The sequence below is a fragment of the Microcebus murinus genome, chromosome 2 (assembly GCF_040939455.1).
Source record: "Microcebus murinus isolate Inina chromosome 2, M.murinus_Inina_mat1.0, whole genome shotgun sequence".
In the NCBI taxonomy this organism is placed as follows: Eukaryota; Metazoa; Chordata; class Mammalia; order Primates; family Cheirogaleidae; genus Microcebus; species Microcebus murinus.
Genome location: NC_134105.1, coordinates 51,601,595 through 51,625,833, shown reverse-complemented (window position 1 = coordinate 51,625,833; position 24,239 = coordinate 51,601,595). Strand labels below are relative to the sequence as shown.

The window sequence follows — 24,239 nt, the reverse complement described above, 5'->3', positions numbered from 1 at the left end:
AATCACGTGTGTTCTACAAGAGATTACAATTAAATAACAATATTTAATACATCAAGAGGATGACCAATAACATTCTCCAATAAAGCAATTATATGAAAACCAGTCCATTGCCAGGAAACAAGAATAGCCATATCATACTTAGCCAGGTAAAGTATATGTTAGCTAAACATGTGGTATCTATCAAAGGCATGTTACATCTTTCTAGGGGTAACCTTAATTTGCCAATACACTAGGCAATAGATTATGCAGACAAACATTTCAGATAAGTAGAAAATAAGTCAAGTGAATATTAATTTTCAACAATCAGATCTCCTCAGTTTATAATGTTAGTTGGTAATTTAGCATGCAGTCACAAAATCACGATGTTATAATTGCCTTTAAGAGGTATGAGCTCCCTTTATTGCTATGATCCCTAGTAAATAAAACTGAGGTATAGTACCCAATCTTGAAAGGTACCTTAATCTGAAAAGAAATATAGCCTTCAAAGAAATCTGAAGTGGTCTAGCTTTTACAGGCAAAGGTAATTTAATATTATTGTGTTTTTCCTTATATTTCATTATTATACTGGTTTAAGGAGGCTACTTTGGTATATTTACATTCCTTATAAACATACATATGAAAGGTGGCAGGTTCAATGCAATTTTTATAGAAGGTTCTTGAATGTATTTATTTGGCATTCACAAAATGTCTGTAAATTTTAAGTTTCTTTTTATTAAAAAAAATAGAGGCTCTTAAAGATAACAGAAATTTTGGAATCATAAAATAATTAGTCATTCAATTTCAAAAGTGGGAACTTAGTTCTCCTTTAAGTAGTATGAACATAAAAGTCAATAATCAAAAACCCATCGGTTTATACCCTGTAAACATGTGGTACAATTAACTAAGTTTTACTTTATACATTGTCTTAAGAAATAAATTAGGACTAAGATTAAAACACTTATTTTTGTCCCAAAAATATTTTAAAAATCATCAACCACAAAACAAAAAAAAAGTCACCTATTGCCTCAACAGAGATTAAACAAAAAACTCACTTTTAAAACTACTTTGTTATTCTATTTACCTAGAATTAGCTATGTATTTTTTAAGAGCAGTAATTTTAAAGTCTCTACAGTCAGAGGCGTATTTTATCTGGAAGCAGCTAGTAGCACAATGATAATTTAGCACACAGTGCACTATGTATTCTTCAGCTGACCTGGTCTCCATTCACTTCACACTTGGGGTATGTATTAGGAACAAAACTCAAACGTTCCATTTTCTACATTCTAGATCACAGCTGCTCATGCAAGAATCTGAAAAGCACTGTAGATACCTCCAAGTCCCGTCTTACCATGTATGAGCCACAGTGAAGCGACGACGCTGCCGAATGCTTTTATTCACCAGCAACTTTCTGAAAAAGCATGGTGAGTTCCTTGGTGAACTGCGTGGAGAAATTTTGGGAGATGTAGGTCTGTTTCCCGGTAGTCTCGGAAGCTCAAGTTCTAAGTGCATTTGCTCCTTGAAAGTCTTTATGCAAACCTCAGATTCAGAAGCAGTAAGTTCCTTTGAAGAATCTTTTGCTGTCATGTCTTGTAAGGAGTGCTAGCTTTCACCATACAAAACAAAAGCCTCAAACATAGCAGAGATACTGCTGCAGGTTAGAAGGCTGGTAAGTCTGCAAACTATTTCCAGTTTAATTTGGGAAGCTGTGGCTCCAATGTATGCTGCTTAGAGCAAGAGCAGCATACTCGAAGAATGGCAAGTCAGGCTGTCACAAGAAGCTTTATCAGGCTGGCTTTGCCTCTGAAAATGCGCCAAAGTGCTTCCAATGTCAGTAGCCTCCTTGTGGATGAGGTTTGTCTGCAAGCTACACACTGACACTCACTGAATTCATTCAGCTGAATATATCAACTCATGAAATATTCATAAGGGCTTCTGATAAATCCTTTACATGTATTTTTTTTTTAAATCTTATCAAACAAGCTGCATTCACTAATGGATAGTAAGCAAAACCTAATCACCTAGTCACTTGTTCTGTTTGCACAAAGAACAGAAAAAAAATCCATCCAGCATGTGTAATGTTTAAAGTCTTCATTCAGAATTATCTTCCTCTGTAATGCACACAACAGTAACTCCACCTACCAAATGCTATTGGTTCAGCATTATTTAAACAACTGCTCTCTGTTTTTTCCCCCTAACAACACCCTTCATTGCTCAGATTTTCACAAAATTTGTGAGGCTCCTCTCCCCATCACAGTATAAACTGATTAAATCAAGAATTGTCAAAATGCCTAGCTAAAACAGCCTTCCAAATTCCATTTCTGAGTGAAAGAGCTAATTTGCTGAACTTTTTCCCCCCCTTCCTTCTCTAGAAGACGCAAAACAGCATTAATATAAAAAATGTCAGTGAACAGGAAAACATTGGATTTGGTCCATTCCCCCAAGGAATTTAAAACCCAATCTTTATTCCAATAAGCATTATCTTCATTCTTCTGTTTGAGCTCATTGTTCATGGACTGCCCACAGCAGCCACTGTATGTTAGATGCAAAGCCACTGCTGACAGCCAAAGCTCAAATCTGAAATGGAGGGAGCAACCAGGGAAAATGAATGCTCCCAGTTAAGGTGCAGAGACCAGAGTCAAGCACTATGCACGTGTTTGTGCATGCAAGCAAGCATACAAAATATTGTATGCTTGTGTGTGACTACACAGACTTGACAGTGTGTGTGTGTGTGTGTGTGTGTGTGTGTGTGTGTGTGTGTACTTTGTTCATAAGGGTTGCAAGTGAAACATACAGGCAGGGGAGTTCAAAAAAATGTCTCAAGTCCAAAAGTAGATCACTGTAACCTGACATTTAGATATACACTGGAATTCAGCTTCTATATTTTAAAAGACACATGGAAGTAGAAAGAAAATTGTGGTGCTTGAAGTTGTGAAAAGTCTGTCCTGGCAATGACTGTCGCCAGGGCCAGTCTGATCTCAAACAAATTTGACAAAGGAGAACTAGGGCTAGTCAGCGAGAGTGACAGGAGAGGAATGATTCACAGCAAGACTTCTGTGAAAAATGGAGACATTTATTTTTTCCAGTAAGGTGTGAGATCTTCTGCCCTTATAAAATCATTCATATATGTCAGATACTCTGGCTAGAAATGTGCTAAATATCTAAAGGGCTAAATAAGAGTGGACTAACTGATGTGTAGGAGCAAGTAGATCCCATACCAGCCCTTGGGGAAGTGGTTCAAACATAATAGGAAGGGGTTAAACTACGGTTTGTAGGTATTGTCTTGGAAAGCATATCAATATTTCAATAATTAACTAAATTATATCATGAACAAAAGCACAGACATGGAATTTTAGACTTGTGCTGAATCCTAATAATAATAGTAATCACCTGTTCATCTTCTCATTCCAAAGACACAGAAACAGAGCTAGAGAACTTAAGTGACTTGCCTAAAGTCATTCTGGTAGTTTATATTAAGGCTAAAATGAAAACCCAGGTTTTCTGATTCCCAATTGAGTGTTCTTTAATTCAATTACAATATTGTAATTTTGTCCAGGAAGTCCTAATGTATTTTTTAATATCTAGAGATATTTTAACTGCCATATTTGAGAAGACAGATTGTTAGTGATATTATGGGAGAAAATATGGCCAATGCTACCTATTATTTGCTACATTATGAAAACAAAGCTAGGACTTTCCTTCAGCAATAATATGGTTTAAAACTGGGACATGAATATATGTGATTTTGCCATTATTCTGAGTGACTTATTAGCAAAAAGTAAAATGGCGATTTTAAGTCACTAAAGATATTTCTCATATTTACTTTCAAAACTTCCAAAATATAGTTAGCATTTTAGAAATTTCCCCCCCCCCAACAAAATGGCAAATTTTACAACCCAGATTTAGCTGTATGTAAACTGAAGTTTGGATAAGGAAACACAAACTTGGCTAAAGCAGCATAATAGTGCCATTATAATTACTTCCCAATTGTTATTGCCAATTTACATGACATCATGTGGCATTCCACATTACCCTTTTCACTTTACCTGCTATGACAGCCAATGTTCCAATTAAAGAGAAATTGAGAATCATCCTAAGAAATAAAGTTCTCAAAAATATGTAAAATCTGTTAACTCTATCTACTCTGGAAAAAATTTAGGCATACCAAAGAAAGTGTATTGAAATATAAATCAAAAAATAACCAAACTGTTTGAAAGTCTGAACTACTTAGTTCTGAAAAAAAAGAATGTTTCTAGAGTCAAAATGCCAAAGAAAAAGGAGACACTGTGCCAAATATAGAAATCAAAGACAAATCTAGATGGTAGGAAACAGGAGATGCTACCTAAGAGAAAGTAAACACAAGCACAATAGAAGCAAACATCCTGCTATATTTCAGCAATGGGTACTATTTTGAGAAGTAGCTAGGAGAACAGGAGAGAAAGCAAATAGAGTTCACGTGCCCTGTTGAGTGCCTGGGAGGGAGCTAATGAATAAAATGAAAACCTTCCTGTCCACATATAGTTTTTAGCCCTGGATACCTCAAAAAGAGAAATGAGTAATTCTCAACCAATTTATCAGTGTACAGATATTTCCCCTTGGGAATGATTTCAGAATTCTAATTATAGCTACGTCTCAATTTTAGATAATGAAATTTCTGGTATCCACATCCAGGCAAAGCAATAAGAATCAAGAATTTATCACATTAAATACCATTAAAGGATTTGAATAGAGTTATACAGTCAATAATAATTAAATAATGCATTACTTATAAATATTATGGACAAATTGATTTTCATTAAATTGAAAAGGAAGGCCAATTAATCACAACCAAGGAAAACTGTAAACTTGTAGTAGGAGCATAATAACATTATTTTAAATATTTTTAGAAGATAACATCTTTGTAATAAAATTATTTCAGGTGAAAATAATTGCATTCTTTTTATGTTCAATATCCTTCAGACTTTAAAAGGTGACCTGGAATAAATTTTCTCTGACCATTTTTCAACTGACTGTTATAAAACTAAAAACTGCAGTTTCTGTGCAATGATATTATTATACCTAGCACAACATTGAACTCAAAATAACATGGCTCCTATTTGTCATTAATACAAAGCTGGATACTTGAGAAGATAATTTACTTGGAACTTTTTAAAAGGAGGAATAGATTTAAGACTATCAATATTAACAGAGTTGAATTATTGTTGATTATGTCTTTATTTCACTGTCTAGCTCTATTTTTCTAAAACAACCCATCATCTGAGCACAACCATTCAACTCTATTCAATTAAAGGTATACCAGGGTCCGCCCTTCAGTCAAAGACAAGGTAATAAGTGAGTGGAGCAGAACACTAACAAACAACTGTAACCTCTTCCAACAGTATATGCTGTTACACAACAATATATAACAGTAAATACACTGTTAGAAATAACTATATCACCACAAATTGCAACTTCTCCAAATTTTCCTATTTTAGTTTTAAAACATGAAGCTAGAGAATTATTCTAACATGATAGAAAAAAATATAATAGTCACCTTAATTAAAATGGTTATATAGCCATCTTGGAAAAGTAAAAATAACTGACAAATCTTAAGAATAAAGAATTATAGAGATGTAACTTATATTTACTGCATGCCTACTGAGTGCTAGAAATGCTAGGAAGCATTTCTAATACATTATCTTATTTGATCCTCTTAAACGTATTAGACAAATACTGTTGAAATTCCTTATTTGATTTCCCTATGTATTAAATATTTAATGTATGACCCTTTAGGGCTGGGCTGAGTCTTGTTTAATATTGTATTTTTGGAATGTGGAATAGAGTGTATGGCACAGAGTAGACATTCAATAAATATTTGTAGACTGAATGTACATTATTTTTCCCATTTTCAGATAAGAACATCAAGACACAAAGTTGCATAGTTTTTAAAGAGTTGATCCAATAATCAAATCCAGGTCTTCCCACTCTAACTATAGCATCCATTTTATTATACTACACCAGTGCTACCCACGCTTTTTGCAACAGAAGACACCTCATGGGACAGAAGAGGAAATTCAGGCTTACAGGGTGATCTAGTCATATTGCTAGAAGTTCATCTTCACATATACCAAACACCTTTGAGTCTGAAGTTACCTAACATGTTTTCTTTATAAGATGATGTGAATGACTTCACTTTTATCCATATGATGCTATTTAATTACTCATCTTTTGTAAACTGTCATTTCAGAGAGATCAGTTTTTAACCTGTACCACTTGGTGAAGTCACCTGAATCCGAGGTGGGAGGCTTGTATGCTAGATGCTCGAGCATGCTATGGTATCATCTTTCTTCAAGGTGGACCTATTCAAGAAAGAATTGCCCATTCAAACCCCTTAAGTGACTCCTCATCACTTAGAGTAAAAGCCAAAGTCCACACGATGGCTTTAAGGTCCCTATATGAAAGGGTCCCCACGCTTCCCCATCTGCAGTGCCTCTCTGAATTCATCTCCTTCAGCTTCACCCTAGCTCACTCTGCTCCACCCATGAAGCCCTCCTTTCTACTCACTGTTGTTCGAGTTTCCTCTTCCCCAAGATATCTGCATGGTTTTCCCCCTTATCTCCTTCTAGCTTTTGCCTAAATATCACTTGCCTGATGAAGTCTGCCACAATAGCCCTGTTTAGAACTAAGATCTCCCCCATTCTGCTTTGATTTTCTCCATAGTACTTGTCAGCATATAATATAGTTAATATTAGTTAATTACTTGTTTATCACCCGTTTGCTGCCCCTAGAACTTAAGTTTCATGAGGGAAAGGAATTGGTTTTGTTCAATCCTATAATCCCAACTGCCAGAACAGTGCTTGCCACATAGTAGGTATTTAAATAAATATTCATTGAATGAATAAATAACTAATCTGCTCAGTGCAGAATAAGATGAGGGAGGCATCAAACAAAAGTGGAATAAACTATCAAATTAGAGCAAGAGTTATACTGGCATTAAGCAGTAACTTTTTCAAAATTTTATGTATTATTTAATGTAGTTTTCACTGCCTGGAATATTATGTCTCTATTTTCTTTTCCGAGAATACTATGTCTCATCTATAAAGGCTAAATTCAAATGAAAACTCCTCAATGAAAATTTTTCCAACTTCCATGGGCAGAGTCAGCTATTTCATCCCATCTCTACTCCACCAGCATTGGGTTCATTCCTCGGAATGTTTTTTAATATATCACGGTACCTATTTTCATTTCTCTCCTGGCCTACTCTATGAGCTCTCCATGGTCATAAACTATTGCATTCATCTTTGTATCCTGAAAGCCTGACTTTGCAATTCTGGTTAACATTTATCAATTAAAAATATGAATGAAAAATAAATTTAGTGCCCCAAATCATGACCTCCGATTAGTCCTGGATTTTTCTTATCTTGAAAACTATTCCAGCCAATATCCTAACTTCTTACACCTGAGCTTACAAAGGATTTCAAACTGAAGCTTTCTAAATCATAGCAATTTGGTTATGTTTACCATTTTAACTATCATTTCTTTGTTTTTTTAAAATAATAATTATTATTATTCACAACCTCACTGCTCTGCAAAAGCAGAACACCAGTGTGTTACAATGTCTATTCATTAGGTGGTATGCTGGTAGCATAGACTTGCCAGGCTCCCCTCTCTCAGTGCTTTCTGGTTTTGGCAGAGTAATTAGGTGTTTCTTTCAGAAGGCACATTCTGAGAAGGCAGATTACACAGAATAAAAATACTGAGGAAGTTTCTCTCTTTGTTTCCTAGGTCATTGTTAACATCAAGATATATTAGCAAGGATGAGTCAGATACCTAAATGCAAGGAGAGAAACTGCTCCCATGGAAGGTGTTTTAAAAAACACACTAAAAGAGGGTACTCCAGTTCCCAAAGATAATATTAACCTGTCAGCAAATTGTCTAAAGGGTGATTTTAGATGAATACAGTATTAGAGATATACCTATTGGAAACAAAGGTATATTTGGGAAAACCTTGTTCTTTGAAATGAACTTTCATTTTTTTTTATCTTCTACCCTGTCAATAGACTTCTGTAAAATAGGTAAGAACAAAATGAAGTAGTATTAATCTACACTTAAAAATTTTAAATGTAAATAATTCCCTATGTAAGTCTAATTAATCGTATACTATTGAGATCACAGAAATTCAAAAAATCAAATTCACTCCATTGCTGCTAAAAAAGAATCATGCTCAGGGATCAATTTCATGTTTAAGTATACATTTTCAAGCTATTTCACAGAAATAATATTTTTCCTAAATTAATATTTTAATGTTATGAGTTTTTAAGTGGTACAGAATACATATCAATATGGAAAAATGTTTCAAAAATGGTAGGTTAGAGTCTTAATTTTGAGAATATTTGTGTATTCTCTACATATTCTGTTAATTTTAAATCTGCTTATATTAGAAATTTTTAAAATTCAGTAATGTTAATGATAATGGCTTATTTGCTTATAATGAAGAAAATAGGATTTTATTTATCAAGACTGGCTATAAAATCCTAGAATTAAGAAGTAACTCAAATTTAATTTCATATCAGCAAAACTGCAATATTACTATGTAAAATCAAAGGCTGGAGACATTTTATACATGAGCATGCTGAGCTTTATAGCAAAGACTTTTGAAGAGATTACATATTTTTGGAAAGCTTCCTTTGTTACTTTTTTGTCTCTTTTATTTTATTTTTTAATTTATCAGGCAGTAAAATTGACCTTTTCTGGTGCACTGTTTCTGTGAAATTTAACACACATGTAGATTTGTGTAATCACCACTAGGATCAGGATATACAGTTCAATCACCCCCAGAAAACTCTCTTGTGCCACCCCTTTACAGTCAAGTCTTCCACCTACCCTTAATCCCTGGCAACTTTCTATCTGTTATAGTTTTGTCTTTTCAATGTCATATAAATGGAATTATATAGTAGTTAACCTTTTGAGATCAGGTTCTTTCACTCAACACACTGTCTTTGAAGTTTAGCCAAGATGTTACATTTATTGATAGTTCATTCAATTTTATTTTCAAATAGTATTTCCCAGTTTGTTTATTCATTCACCCACTGAAGGACATTTGGGCTGTGTCTAGTTTGGGGCAATTATGAATAAAGCTGCTGTACACATTCATTGGTAAGTTTTTGTGTGAATACATGCTGTCATTCCTCTATGGTAAATACCCAAAAGTGGGATTCCTAGGTCATTGATAAGTTTGTTCCTCTTTATAATAACATGTCAAACTCTTTCCAGAATGGTTGTATCATTTTGCATTTCCACCAGCAATATGAGAGTTCCAGTTGCTCTACATACTTGCTAACACATCTTTTCACTATTTTTTTTTTTTTTTTTAGTTTAGCCATTCTACTAGGTGTATAGTTGTATCTCACACTGGTTTTAGTTTATATTTCCCTAGTGGCTGACGCTGATTATCTTTTCAAGTGATTATTTGCTACATATATATTCTCTTTGGGCAAGTATCTGTTCAAGATTCTTGCCCATTTGCAAATTGGATTGATTCTTTTTTTTACAATTGAGTCTTCTTGCCCAATCTGCCTACTAGTGTTTACTTGTCAGAGCTCTCAGATAGCTGCTCCATGCATTCTGTCTAGGACTTAAAGCTGTATTCTGTGGTAGAGACAGAATGGAGTGTATTACTCCCATTTTACTTGGCATCAGAACCTTTAATAGAAGAGTATTAGTTATAAAATTTTGAAACTTTCAAATTGGTTTTATAGTTGTTAGTTATAAAATTTTGAAACTTTCAAATTGGTTTTATAGGTTTTTTTTTTTTGCATTTGAACATTTTATTTTTTAATAGTAGGAAACTATTAAAGTAAGAAACTTTAATAGTAAGAAACTTATTTCCAATAAGTACTACTCTATTTTTAAAGAATTTATAGTGTCAGTATATTATCAGAAAGCTTACTATCTAGCTGCCTCAGTCTAACTTTTCCCTGCCTGGTGTGTAGATAGCAAAAGGCTGTTTCTTTTCTTATTTTTAATTTTTTTATTTTTAATTATTATGGGTACATAATATTTGTGTATATTTACTGCAAACAGGCTGAAAGTTTTCCAAATCTTCAAGCTCTGGTTATTTTTTGCTTAACAATTCTTTCTTCAATTTCTCTCTCTCCTCTCACATTTTGCTATATGCAGCAAGGAGAATCCAGGATGCGCCTGCGACACTTTGCTTAGAAATCTCCTCAGCTATATATCCTAGTTCATCACTTATAAGTTCTACTTTCCACAAAGAAACTGGAACACAGTTAGACCAAGCTATTTTATAACCAGTACTACTTTTCCTCCTGTTTCCAACAAAATGTTCCTAATTTCCATCTGAGACCTCATCGAACGCACCTTTAACATTCATTTTTCTACCAATAGTCTCCTCAAGGCAATCTAGACATTTTCTATTGAGCACCTCAAATCTCTTCTGCTCTCTACCCACAATCAAATTCCAAAGCCATTTATACATATTTAAAGTTGTAAAGTATTTACAGCACTACTCTAGAACTTCCTGGTTATAACACAGACTGGGTGACTTAAACAACAGAAATTTATTGTCTCCCAGCTCTGGAAGTTAGATGTCCAAAAATCAAGTTGTCAGAAGAGTTAGTTCTTTATGAAGGCTATAAGGAAAGGATCTATTTTAGTCCACTCTCAGGGAGAAGGCAGGAGAAGAAAGAGAGAACCAATTAGGGACCAAGCTATAATAACTTGTACTTATTGAGAGTTTATTATGTACTCGTTATTTGCATATATATTATTATCACGTTATCATATTTAACCTTTTACCTCTTTGAAGTATATAATCTACACTTTACAGATGAAGAAAGTGAATGACAGAAAGTTTGGATGAATTCTCAGGTCAGCCAGTTCGTAAGGATTGGAACCCAAAGCCACCCAACTTCAAAACTTACGCATTAATCCACTATACTTCATTATAAAGGAAAAATGAAAAAAAGAAACATATGAATATGCTCTAAATATAAAGATAACACATTGCTTTAAAAACTTATTAATCCCAATTATGTTATATCCTGAAACTAGAATCGTTTCTTCATAACTGTCATATTTCAGGATAACACAAAGTAACTTGATATTTCAGGACAACATAAAGTGATTGCAATAGGTGACAAAAATTTGTTTTACCTAGGCAGCAAGCTCATTTTATTAATGAGTAATTTTAAAAGATAATTTTGTCTAGATGCACTCTCATCAATCTTAAGCCAATTTTGGAAGAGAAGATACTGGTTTAATGTGCCTTAGCATGTATATCCATTAGCAACTCAAACTGAGAATGTATTTGACATGCATGAGTTAAAAGCCAGAAATTTTTGCTATGTGCCTCCTTTTCTTTTTGATCTTAAATACTGTATATAGAAATGTCGTCCTATGATTCTATTTCTAGCCTCTTTCACCTTCTAATAGACACTCCTAGGATTTAAGTCTTGGGACTCCTAGGTTAGGTATTTAGTTCTCTTGGCTATCATTGCTACAAATAGTGTTTTGGTTTGAAATCTGTACTGATTTTGCAAGCTTTAGGGTGAAATTTTAAACTGTTAAATTTGTGCTAAATTAGTTATAGTCAATATTTTCATTTTATTTTTGGCAAATTATAAATTTTAGAGGTAAGAGAACAAATTTGTTTATTATTATTTCAGAATATTATGGGCTGCAAATGTTTTGGTTGCATGGATTTATTTTGTACTGCTTGAGTCAAAGTTATCAGTGTGCCCATCATCCAGATAGTGTACATTGTAACCAATTAGATATGAATTCACCCATCCATTCTCTCTCCCTCCCACCTGTTTGATTTCTGCTGAGTTTTACTTCCATCTGTGCACATGAGTGTTGATCCTTAATAGTGTTACATTCATTTAATCTCTTTAAACTTTTGTGAATGTAGATGCACTTATAGAAGATACTATAAGGTACCACTTGATACCAACCACCAAAGTAACATGTAGAGATTCTTTGATTCCTTCCTTCTATCTGTGCCTAGCATCATTTCTGGGTTCAGTTTTCTAGATTACCTGATACATATTGGGATTTGGTTGGTACAGCATCTATTAAAATAAGTGGGCACTGCTTGCCACACACCAAAGCCAAAGGAAATCTTATCTTCATCAAAATATGAACAAATTCAAAGTAAAGCATATTGAGAACACAAATGAGAATCAAATGAAAAGAAAAGGAACACCAACACACCCCTTTATAAGAAGTAATTTATATTCTAAAATCACAGCCTATGATTACAGTTGTAGATTCCATCAGATTTTTTTACAGCTAAGGAAATGTGCCTCTTAAGGCAGAGATCCAAACTTCTGAATCGTGACAGCAACAGCTGAAGACTAAAGATAGACAGTCAAAACACCATTTTCTGTACATTTTCAGTTGTGAAAAAAGCAGTTACAGTACATTATGTATAAAGCATATTGTTTTAACCCTGTGATGGCTCTACTGGGAAAAACATTTATGACAAAAATATTATTTTATGCCTTCATTATATACACACAGTTCTTGAAGTGCTGACGGTTTTTTGTTCTTAATGTAATATTTTCAAATGTATTTTACATAGATGTGTATAATCATTATCAACAAAACATTCCTGTTACAAATAAATGTTGAATTCACATGTGGCCTCCATCACATGGCCAAGCAGTTTCTGTTTGCTTTTACTTCTGCATAGAAAGCTCTTTCTCTAGACCTTTCTGTGGGTCCCCTCTCTCATTTCCTTCAGGTGTCTATTCGTAAGTCTTCTCCTCAGAAAGGCTATCCCCAATGACCCTGTGTGAAACAGCACCCCCATTGTCCCTCTCACCTTACTCAGCTTTATTCTTCTAATAGCTTCTGTGGTTCTCTGGCATTGCTATTGCCTGACACCCCCACTAAGATAAAGATACTGTGAGAACAGAGACCTTTAGTGTTTCATTTACCACACGAACTCTAGTACCTAAAGCAATGCATGGCATAGGGTAGATGTTCAAAAAAATACCTGCTTAATAAATAAAGATCGTTTAGTTAAACTTCAAGAGCATTCACTCCGAGGTCCCATTAAGCACCATCTGCCTCATCCTCAACCAAGTCCTTAAGCAGATTCATTTTTACAGCTACTGAGAAGATATGCTAAAAGACACATGTGAACGACAGACAATAGGCAAGAATAATCCTTGTTCTAAATTTACCACCATGAATGGCCTTTTAGCCACTGCTGCTCCAGTACCATTGAAAGCCGAACATTCTACAAGCAGAGAAATATTGCAATTCTCTATTCCTTAGCGGGAACACTTTTTGCTAGACAGAAGGCAAAGCAGACATGAACTTGTGACCTTCCCAATGGAGTAGCTGCACCACCACCCAGCAGGATTTGCTCTTTCACACAGCACAATGGTAACACTGTGTGCAGAGGAATGATTCACAGGAGAAACAGGAGCTCCGCCAGAGACAGGAAAGCAATCTGTACAGAATACTATATGCTGAGAGGGCTTTCTTTTCATTTCAAAATGAGAAGCAAGCAGTTGGGGGGATGGTAACTACCCAAGTGACATTATATATCCCTTAGGTAGAAGATCTGGGATCTGTGAACAACTTCTTTTTTAATGGAATAGAGTTTCAATAAGGAGCTTCATTTCAGTAAAAATCAAAATGTTCTTTGAACTTGATTTTCACAGTTTTTCACAACTCAATAAATATTGGAGAAAGGTGAAGATGATGATGATGACAAAAATTAGGAAAAAGTTTCAAATACAACTAAGTTGTACAGCCAAAAATATGTATTAAGGCAATAATGTTTAGTGGGATTTTGAAGAATACCTATTAAAATCCCAGATGGATAAAAAAGAAATAGATTGCCAAGGTGAGAGACCTGTGAATTTGTATAAAATTCTAAATAATTCAGTATTCAAAACATTGAACTTGTTGTCAAGGAGATTTATGGTAAGCATAGTAATTCTCTTTTCAATTCTAAGCTATCATTTATACTGTCCAAAAACACTGTATTATAATTAAGAACTATTTTGCCATAGATAACATTATATTTCCTAAAGAGTACTCTTGATGTTTTTATTAAGATTACTGGGCACAAAAATATAGCAATCTATAAAGAATCTGCATGTGAAAATACTTGTGGAAACAAATTAAACCCCTGGTAAATTGAAGAGCAATCAAGTAAGAGAATGACCTAAGTGAATGAATTATTCATCAGGAGTCTGCTTTGAGATCAGACCTTAGCCAGCTTCTCCATCATCCTTGGGCAATTCCTTCAAGCTTTCTGTTTCCAACATCCTTGTCCATAGATGTAAATGTTCATACCAAGTATTCTTCAGGGCAATTCATGTAAATCAACAAATTACAATTTAAAATGTAAATGGCGCTGCATTTACAATGCAAACTGGTACATACATTTGGATTGTATACTTCTTTGCAGGATCAAAAAAGTGTTGCCAATATTATCACATTCATTCTTAAGTACTGCCTGTAAAGAGGGAAATTCCAGCCTCAATGTAGCCCCTCAGCTTTTATACACAGTTATCTGCTGGATTACCATTTTTCTACTTTCCCAAACTTAAATAAAGTAAAACTTTCTCCACAGGACTTAAAGTAAGCTTTTCAGAGCAAAGAGCAAATATGGGATTATCTTTAGAATAACATTGAGTGAGTTTCTGATGATTAGAATATGTAACATTTCATGGCATAAAGAATAAGAACAATACATCCTTGCCTACATTTCCCTATGGTATCCAGAACAATGCTAGATCTGATTTTTTTAATTACAAAGTACAAAAAAAGTACACAAATGAAATAAACATTTTTGAGGGATTATTTTTACTAAATGCTTGAAATATTTTTCAGGTAATGTTTAAAATAATTCCATGAAATAGGCTTTATTATAAAGAAAACTTCATAGAGAAAATTTAAGGCTCAAGAAATGATTAGATAATTAAATATGAAATGTCCGATTTTGAATCAAAAGTTTAGTTTATTATATCTCAAACAAGAAGCAGTACAATTAATCAAAGTATGAGCCTAAACTATCCACACAGTTTTGCTATCATAATGGCAGCTTCTTTATGCCAGCAGAGAAGAAGGCTGGAGATCAAGTGGTGATAAAATTGCAAAAGGCATAATCCACAGCTTATTGAGAGTTGAATATTTTTCCTTGCAAGGAGTGATCCAAAGCCTGGAAGAAGTGGTAGTCCTTTGGTGCAAGGTATGGTGAATATGGCGGATGCCAGAGAGTTTCCAAGTCCAGCCACTGTAGTTGGAGCAGAGTTTTTGTGCAACATGTGGTCGAGCATTGTTTTGCAAAAAGATTGGCCTGTCTCTATGGATCAATCTCAGCTACTTAATCACAGCGTCCTTGTCATTTCATCCAATTGGTTGCAGTAGACATCTGCTGTAATCGATTGCCCAGGTTTCATGAAGCTGTAGTGGATAATTCCAGCACTGGACCACCAAACAGACACAATTAGCTTTTTCTGATGAATATTTTGTTTTGGATTGTGTTTCGGCCCTTCATCTTTACCAATCTTCGTGATGAAAACTTGCGATTGTTAAAAAGAATCCATTTTTTATCACACTTAACAATATGGTGTAGAAATGGTTCATCTTTATGTTGTGACAGAAAAGAAAGACAAGCTTCCAGATGATTTCTCTTCTGGCACTCATTTAATTCATGTGGAACTCATCTATCCAGCTTCTTTACCTTGCCCATTTGTTTCATATGGTCCAATATTGTTGGAATAGTAATGTTAAACCTTGTTGCTAATTCACACATAAGTTGCGATGGATTGATTTCCACTATAGCTTTCAGCTCATCATTATCCACCTTGGTCTCAATTTGCCCACGTGGCTCATTTTCAAGATTAAAATCACCAGAATGGAACTTCTCAAACAATCAACATATTTTGTGTTCATTAGCCACATCCTTCCCAAACACTTTGGTGATATTTCAAGCTATCTGTACTCTATTGATTCCATCATGGAACTCATATTTGAAAATAACCTGGATTTTTGACTTATCCATGCTTCACAAAAATTGCTTTAAAAAAATTTAAAAATAATCACAAGCAAAATGTGCATTTGAAAGACTGAGGATGTACCTTCACAGTAAACACAAAACAAGAAGTGTCAAAGTGAAATGTTAGAGAGATTAACTCTCAAACCTAGTACTTAAGGAAATCGGATATTTCATACTTAATAACCTGAATATTAATAGTAATGATGTTCCCAAGCCTTTTCTGTCTGTAATTCTATGTTCTTTTAATTATATTGGTGGTTTTCCAAGTGTGGTTCTATGACCAGCATCACCAGCATCACTTGGGGCTGTATTTTCTAAAGGTATACTGTACCTCTTTTCAAAGATAGTGAATCAAAAATTCTTAGGATAGGACCCAGAAATTTTTGCTTTGATGAGTTTTTAAATGATTCTGATATAGGACAATATTTGTGAGCCACTTCATTCTACCATGTTTTCAGAATTGATATCATGGAATTCTAGCATACTATCAGGCCAAAAGAAAAAGGCAGAATTATTACTAGTAGGTCAAGTCCCCTAAAACTGGGCTAGAATGTAGCTTTAGTTAAGATAGTGAGCATGGGCTTTCTCAAACTCAGAAATGCTTTTGTCAGGATGAAAAATAGGTGTTATTTCATGTGTCAAGTCAAATTAATTAGTTGTGACTGCCTGAAACACAGAGATGAGGTTTGTGAGGCTACATTCAATAGGAAGAATTCCATGATCAATAGGTAATGTCCACCACAGACCAGGGAGAAGGGGATAGTAGCAGCCAGGCAGTGCAGTGTGATCAACTGTGAGCCTCTGAAATTATGTTAACATCTGAATATTTCCTGCATAAGAAGCCAACTTGAAGATGTAGTTTTAGAGATTGGTGGCTTATTGGAAATAACAGTGAAATCTTAACATAGGATGAAGTTGAAGCGAACCATGACAATTATTAACACAGTCTATTTTTATAGTTGGACACATCATAATTATTGATAATGATTCTCAAGAACATCTTTTAGTTTATTAAAAGTATTCTATTATCACAAATAGTGAAGATATCACTAAACAGAGATTGGAAGAGAAGGCAACAATGATTTAGAATATCCATCCTGGTGAAATAAAAATTATTCCAGCACTATATTTTGCCCTATAAAGGTTTTGCATTGCTTTGTATGTTTTATATTAGGATTGCTTCAGATTTATTGGATGTGTGAATATATCTATCTCCCCAACTAAACTATGGCAAGGTCCCTTAAAGAATGAGATCTTATATTTTTTTGTCTGTGTTCCTCTCACAATAACTTCATGCAATCTTCTGCTCATAATTGCATTAGAATACTCATTAAAAATAAATTAACAACAAAAAGAAAATACTACCAATTCCTAGTTGTCTACTTTGTTCTAGTAGCTTTGCAAATATTATAGCAACTTTGGATGATATGCATTTTCATCTCTCATTGTACACTTAAACCCATGTTCTGAGATTCAAAGTTGAAAACTAATAAATAAGAGAAAGTTTTATTCAAATCCAGCTGTCTCAATCCAAAGTTCCTTCTCCAATTAAAATGTTTTCTCTAAAAATCAATTACTCTATAAAAGAGTATATATTATTTCATGCTTACATTATAAATATACATATACATTCTATGTATAAATACAAAAATAATGACTGAATTTGAATACTTACATTAGTAAACAAATCAGTATGAATGAAAACTACATTCATTCATTCATAATTATCTGTGAATTGAAGCATTTCCCTGTCACCCATTTACCTTCAGTTTAGTTCTGTGGACGTGGGACTACGTTAAGGAATAATTCTGTGTGGCTTTCCAATTAACAGGAAAAGGTGTTTGGTTCTAGAGCTGATTTTTTTTTCCTAATATTTTCAATTAGCTAATGCTCAAAGCTGGCTAGCTCTGGGTTTTTCTGATACAAACAGAAGGGACAGATTTTCAGCCAAAGGAACACTTTGCTCCTAGAACTTTACCTAAATGCAATCAAAAGAATATTCAAGACAAAATATTCACTAGTCTGGAACTTTCTAAGGCAACACTTTGTCACGTTCAACTTCATGCGTGACCCAAAGTAATGGGTAAAGTTTGGTTCCAGAGAAGTTAAAAAAAACAGAACATATTTCTCTTTACTGAAAAGGCTTGTTTGTAAAAAGACTACTTATAGTGTGACTGCATTTAAATAAGTGAAAAAACTGAAAATCCTGTCCAGAAAGAGTTAAACAGAAACACTAAGTCAGTCAGAGTATATCAGATAGGATGCAATTCCTTATTCCTTTTCCTCTATTTCTAGTCTACTTTTTAGTAAATATGCATAGGCCTTCAGGTCTTAACCAATTCTATACTCACCAATTGAAGAATATTGTCATCGTTTGGCTAAAGCTACTTTCCATGACAGAAAGTTGATCTAGATTACAAATTGTCTCTTCCTTAGGGAAATATTCAGCTTTGCCACACCTCTTCTCAAATAATCTAGATCTATAAAAGGTTGTAGGAAAAAAAATTCTAAAATTTAAAAGACGTAGATCTATGGATCTCCCAAGAATTTACCAGCTCTAACAGATGAATAATTCAAATGACAAAAAATTCTCTGTCATATGGCAAGATAAAAAAATGTACACATGTGCCCAGAAGGCCATTTGAAGGAATAATTTCCTGGCCTTTTGGTGAACTGACCATCTAAATGGCAAACTGATTCCCAAAACAACTGGCCATCTGAGCGCACAACATATACGTTAAAACACACTTGTATGTGAAAGTGTGAGGGACCTAAATGTTTAGAAACTTAAAAATCAAACATATCAATTTCAAATAAACAGAACATCCAACAAATGCACAGTTATAATGTGTTACCAAAGTTTTTCATACCAGAATCTCTTACCCAGCCTAGCTGGAAAGAATGACGTTATTTCATAACAGAAAGAAGCAACAATGATGGATGTTTCTTAGTAACACAGATAATGGTTTTATATTCATAAGATATAAGACATGGCATTTAAAAAGCCAAAAAAAAAGAGAAGAGATTATGATCTACTTTGTTTCATTATTGATAATGATGCTCATTTCTGAAATCTCTCAAATGATATATTGTTATAGCTACAGGAATATAGCAAAACACCTATTTAGGCATTCTAGAGATGATTATTTGGAAGTAGTCAGTTTTGGCACTAATCATTCTCCCTCATTTATATTCTTGATTTATCAAAAGCAGTTCATACTGCTGATAACAGCATCCTCTCTGAACACTGTCAGGGACTGTCTTATTCTACTTTTGAAATAGTTGGAATAAATATCACTCTCAGCATTTTCATTTCACTTCAACTACATATCATTCTTCAAACTATGCCTATGGCTACATAAGTGACATCAACTTTTTCCTTTCTTCATTAATGGATTCTTGCAGTTAAGTCACATAAGGCTCTTGCTAAAATGATTCCCTCAGAAATCTCCCCAGCATACCTATTACTATCTATTAATAGAAATGCCTAAGTAAGTACTTAGTACCACACAGATTTTCATGGCTGAGGAAGGCAATGACTGCTATTAACATGTCTGATGCTTTCTAGCAAATGCATTGGTACTTCAAAGAAAATTTAATGGAGATGTTTTATATAGAAAAAGCAATCAAGTTATTAAAGGACCAGCTGCCATTTTCTAAGCACATAGTCATAATATTATAAATTAAAGTACAAGAATTAGTCACCTATCTCAATTGCCTAGATCTACCCACTGGCAAATTAAACTGATGAAGCCAAGATTTAAGTTCCATGTGCTTTCAGGTTTTACTGTTTCTAATTTCTCCCTCTCCATCTCTCACTACAATTACTTATCTTCCTAAATATCTCAGCCTGACCATGTCACCCTCTTGCTTTGTAAGACTCAATGATCCCAGGTACTAACAAGATAAATTCCAATCCCTTTAGCTAATGCCTCTCCAGAAGCTCTTAGGCCTTTCCTTTTTATCCTGAAAAAATAATATATTCTTCTGAGGCAAACTCAAGGCAATGTCTTGTCCCGTCTGGCCCAGGGTTTCCTTTCAGCATTATCTCCTGGACCCTCCCCACAACTCAGGTACACAGCCCTCCAGCTACACATTCTCCCACACTTCATGGATTTAGTCTCTCATGCTGCTTGTACTTGCGATGCTCTTATCCCTCCCCACTTCCCCAGTGCATTTCACCTCAAGACCCCAATCAAATGTCCCTTGGTTATTCCATTCTTGGAAGATCTCACTGATACTACCACGTTGGTTTTCCACAACCTCTTGGTATTTCTATTGTACTAGGTAGATACCATTACCATCAAACTTATTACACTATATATTTGTTAATTATATATTAATATATTTATTTCCCACCATTGTGTGTGAACTCCATGAGAATGTGGCCTATGTCTTAATTTTTATATTTTAATTTTCTACCAAAGTGTAAGACCCACTGTAAACACATAGTCAGTTTGGGCTAGTTAAGTGAATAAAGTATGGATCCCAGAATATAATATTATATCAATATATAATATCAATACCTCCATGTCATTAATCTTCCAAATACATATATTACTTTTCTGCAAAGGATCACAGGAAAGAATACAGTCTAGCCCCTGTCTCTGGTCATGTATGTAAAAATCTATTTCCATCGCTAGGCTTGTATTGCCCAGCTTCATGTAAAAAAACATAGAACCTTTATGACTTTCAAAACATAATGAACTTACATGGAAAATTATTTGTAAATTCTCGTAAGTTCTTAGTATATAATTAAATCTTTTAAAAATATAACTAAATCAGTTTGTATGCCTGCTAAATAGAAGGCATATAATAAACATTTGTGAAATAAGTGAATGGAATAATTAATACATATAAAAATAATGCTTTAGTTTAAGATATAGATTAAAAGGCACTCGCACTCATGCATTGCTTATTACTCTACCTAAGAAAGTTTAATAATGAAATAAACTTTTTAAGATTGATATTTAGAAGTACTTAAGAGTCTAAAATAATCTTCTGACAAATTCATAACTGCTGGCTCAGACTGCATTAGAATGGAAAATGAGTAAGCACTAATAGAGTACTATCAAAGAATGATCCTGAAATAGCAATTTGAAGCAAAACCCTGAAAAGGTCTAATGAACACACAAAGGAAAACAGCAAAATTTAAGAAAGAAAACATCCACTATAACCTAACCTTTCTTTTTCTTTAATGCTTCTGAGAATCAGAGTAATAAAGTGATTAATATCTATGGACAAAAATATAGAAATACATCATTGCAAATATTGTCATAAACCTAAAATTTGAAGATGTTGATGGAATTCCAGCAATATATAATATAATGAAGTAGATCTTTTCAAGAAAGTTAACATGGCTTCTCAACTAAACACATTGCTAGGATAACCAACAGTTAATTGATATCCTAGCAAATTAAGAGAGCTAATGCCTAAAAACAATTCTTTCATATAGTACATGGTAGTAATTAGTGTTACTCATCAAGTATCACAGCTGTCTTCCTCCTAGGCAGATGGTAAGATAGTACTTTCTGGTCCCTCTGTGAAAATATGGAACATGTGACTAATCCTGACCAGTGATTTGTCACTAGATGTAACCAAACAATTCCTTGCCAAAGTGAGACCCTCCAGAGCTCTTTTTGCCCTCTTGCACTTTACATCAAAATGTTTGAGATATTGGCTGCTGTCAGCCTGGATTTCAGAGTGATTATGATCAGTCTAGTTCATCTATACCCAAGATTAACAAGCAGCATGAACAAGAAGAAAATCTACATAGTGCTTTAAACCTCTGAGAGTTTGGAGTTCTTTGTCATAGCATCATAACCAGCCTACCCTGACTTAAACACTTTGCAGAAGAAGGGTGTTTTCTGGGTAAACTAGATGAGATTTTCTAGTACCTCCTATTTTGTACATACTATTAGACCAAAGCAATAAGAAGAGCTATGCTTTGTCACAATGTGGCTGTGAATATTTTAGTATAACTATCTCCTTTGTATTAAAGTTTGAAGATACTTTGCATTAAGAAAAATCTGATAGTAAAAGAAAAGTATTGGTTGGGTCATAAATAATGACAATGTAACTCACTATATTAGTTACAGTTACTCAGACATTCCTTTAAATAGTCAGTTTACTCTGGCATATTAAAAACAATATTAAAATGCAATTTTAGTTTGCAGTCCCACCAGCAGTGTAGGAGTGTTCCTCTCTCTCCTCAACCACGCCAGCATTTATTGTTTGGAGATTTTTTGATAAAGGCCATTCTCACTGGGGTTAAGTGATATCTCATTGTGGTTTTGATTTGCATTTCCCTGATGATTAGAGATGTTGAGCATTTCTTCATATGTTTGTTGGCCATTCTTCTGTCTTCTTTAGAAAAATTTCTGTTCAAGTCCTTTGCCCAATGGTGATATAGCACATCTTATATTTTCCTGGTTAGAGCTGGAACCCATACTACTAAGTGAAGTATCCCAAGAATGGAAAAACAAGCACCAGATATATTCTCCAGCAAACTGGTATTAACTGAGTAGCACCTAAGTGGACACATAGGTGCTACAGTAATAGGGTATTGGGGAGGTGGGAAGGGGGAGGGGGGCGGGTATATACATACATAATGAGTGAGAAGTGCACCATCTGGGGGATGGTCATGATGGAGACTCAGACTTTTGGGGGGAGGGGGGGAAATGGGCATTTATTGAAACCTTAAAATCTGTACCCCCATAATATGCCAAAATAAAAAAAAATTTAAAAAAAAATGCAATTTTAAACATACATATGCATTATAATGTGAAGTATACCCACGACATCAGTAAAAAGCTACAAAACACCAAATTTGTCATTATTCTTGTTCATTCAAACAATTCACAAAGAAATGCAAGTTGAGTTTACTCTTTCTAAATTCCTCTATCTCATCAAAGACAACTCTATAGTGACAAGCAATTCACCCAATAAGAATCACTTACCATTCCTCTAAGATCCTATTTTAAACAATGAGTAAAATATGTGTGTGTGTGTGTGTGTGTGTGTGTGTGTGTGTGTGTGTGTGTAGTCAGTTGAATAGAAAGGAACACAACTCTCTCGCTAGAAGAAGGCCAGGGGTTGTGTGTGTGCTTTGTTTGCAGGCCTGTTCTGCATGACATAGCACAATGCCTGACATACAACAAAGACGTTCAATAAGCATCTGTGAAATACATTAATAAATGCATGAGCTTTGGCAATAGGGAGAGAACGGAAAAAACTCTGAGGGATCCCTTAGAATCTTAGGGACTCAGATCTGCAAGAAACTCCCATTGGAGTAAATCTAGTTTAACACTCTTTTTAACAAATGGGTAAATGGAGCCACAAAGAGAAGAAACCATACATTGAGTTAATAGAAGAGTTAGAATTAGAACTCACTCCCAGTTGGTTTGGATATTGGTCTTTTGGTCCATTGCTCATTCCATGATGTCATTCTATTCATCAGCAAGCACAGATTAGAGACCTACAGTATGTACATTCTCTAGCTCTTTAAAGTATGGGTACTTTTGTTGAGTGTCTATAATATGTCAGGCATTGTATTAAGCATTGGGGGCAAAAGGTGAATAAGATGTGATTTTTGCTTTATGAAAATTCATTCATGGTTACTTTGATCCATTAATTAGAAACCATAATGGTTAACAATATTTATATTCCAGTTAGATTTTTTTCCCCACCAGCTAAGCTGATAAAAAAAAGTTAAGTCTTAGATTTCTGGGAAATAAGGACATTCGTTTTAAGTAAAAAAAAGCTGACAAGATTCCTGGAACTGTTCCCCACTGTTTAATATTTAAACCTATGAGTTTATAAAATATAGTTTATAAAATATAGACATGATGAAAGTGTCTAATGTGGTTTGCTCCATATAAAATGTGTTTAATTTCTATTCCAAGGATGCCATCTTTCTGTACTGAATTTACTTTGACAACAATATGTGCTTTGTAACCCTTTGAGAATAGGATCCTGCACCAATTTCACTGAAGTTTGTAACCACAGACTATGCAAAGCTGAATTCTAATTAATAGTACAGTAAAAGCTTTGTTCTCTTTGCTCCATGGGGGGATGAGATGCCTTAACTCTTTAAGCAGGCACCAGTTCATGTTGCCCAAGGTGTTCTCATTCCTCTAGGTTGCCCATGCTCATCATTCTAAAGCCTGTCCCTAAATAAAAGGGCAGGAATTCAATGCATTACTCACACATTATTATTTTACACAATAAACTTAGTGTG

The 24,239-nt window shown here is 34.3% G+C and overlaps 1 protein-coding gene across 2 annotated transcripts in view; it reads right to left on the bottom strand.

The window, feature by feature from the left end:
- The window catches only part of PDE4B (phosphodiesterase 4B), a 396,900-nt gene that overhangs the window by 328,868 nt on the left and 43,793 nt on the right, over positions 1 to 24,239 (bottom strand). The window contains exon 1 of one of the 2 annotated variants that reach the window (XM_012767158.3): positions 1,328 to 1,572. The exons of the other annotated variant lie outside the window; for it this stretch is intronic. Within the exon in view, the coding sequence (XP_012622612.2) occupies positions 1,328 to 1,563 (236 nt within the window). The 5' untranslated portion in view covers positions 1,564 to 1,572. Of the gene's footprint in view, positions 1 to 1,327; positions 1,573 to 24,239 lie in introns of those variants that run through there. 2 annotated transcript variants of the gene reach the window in all.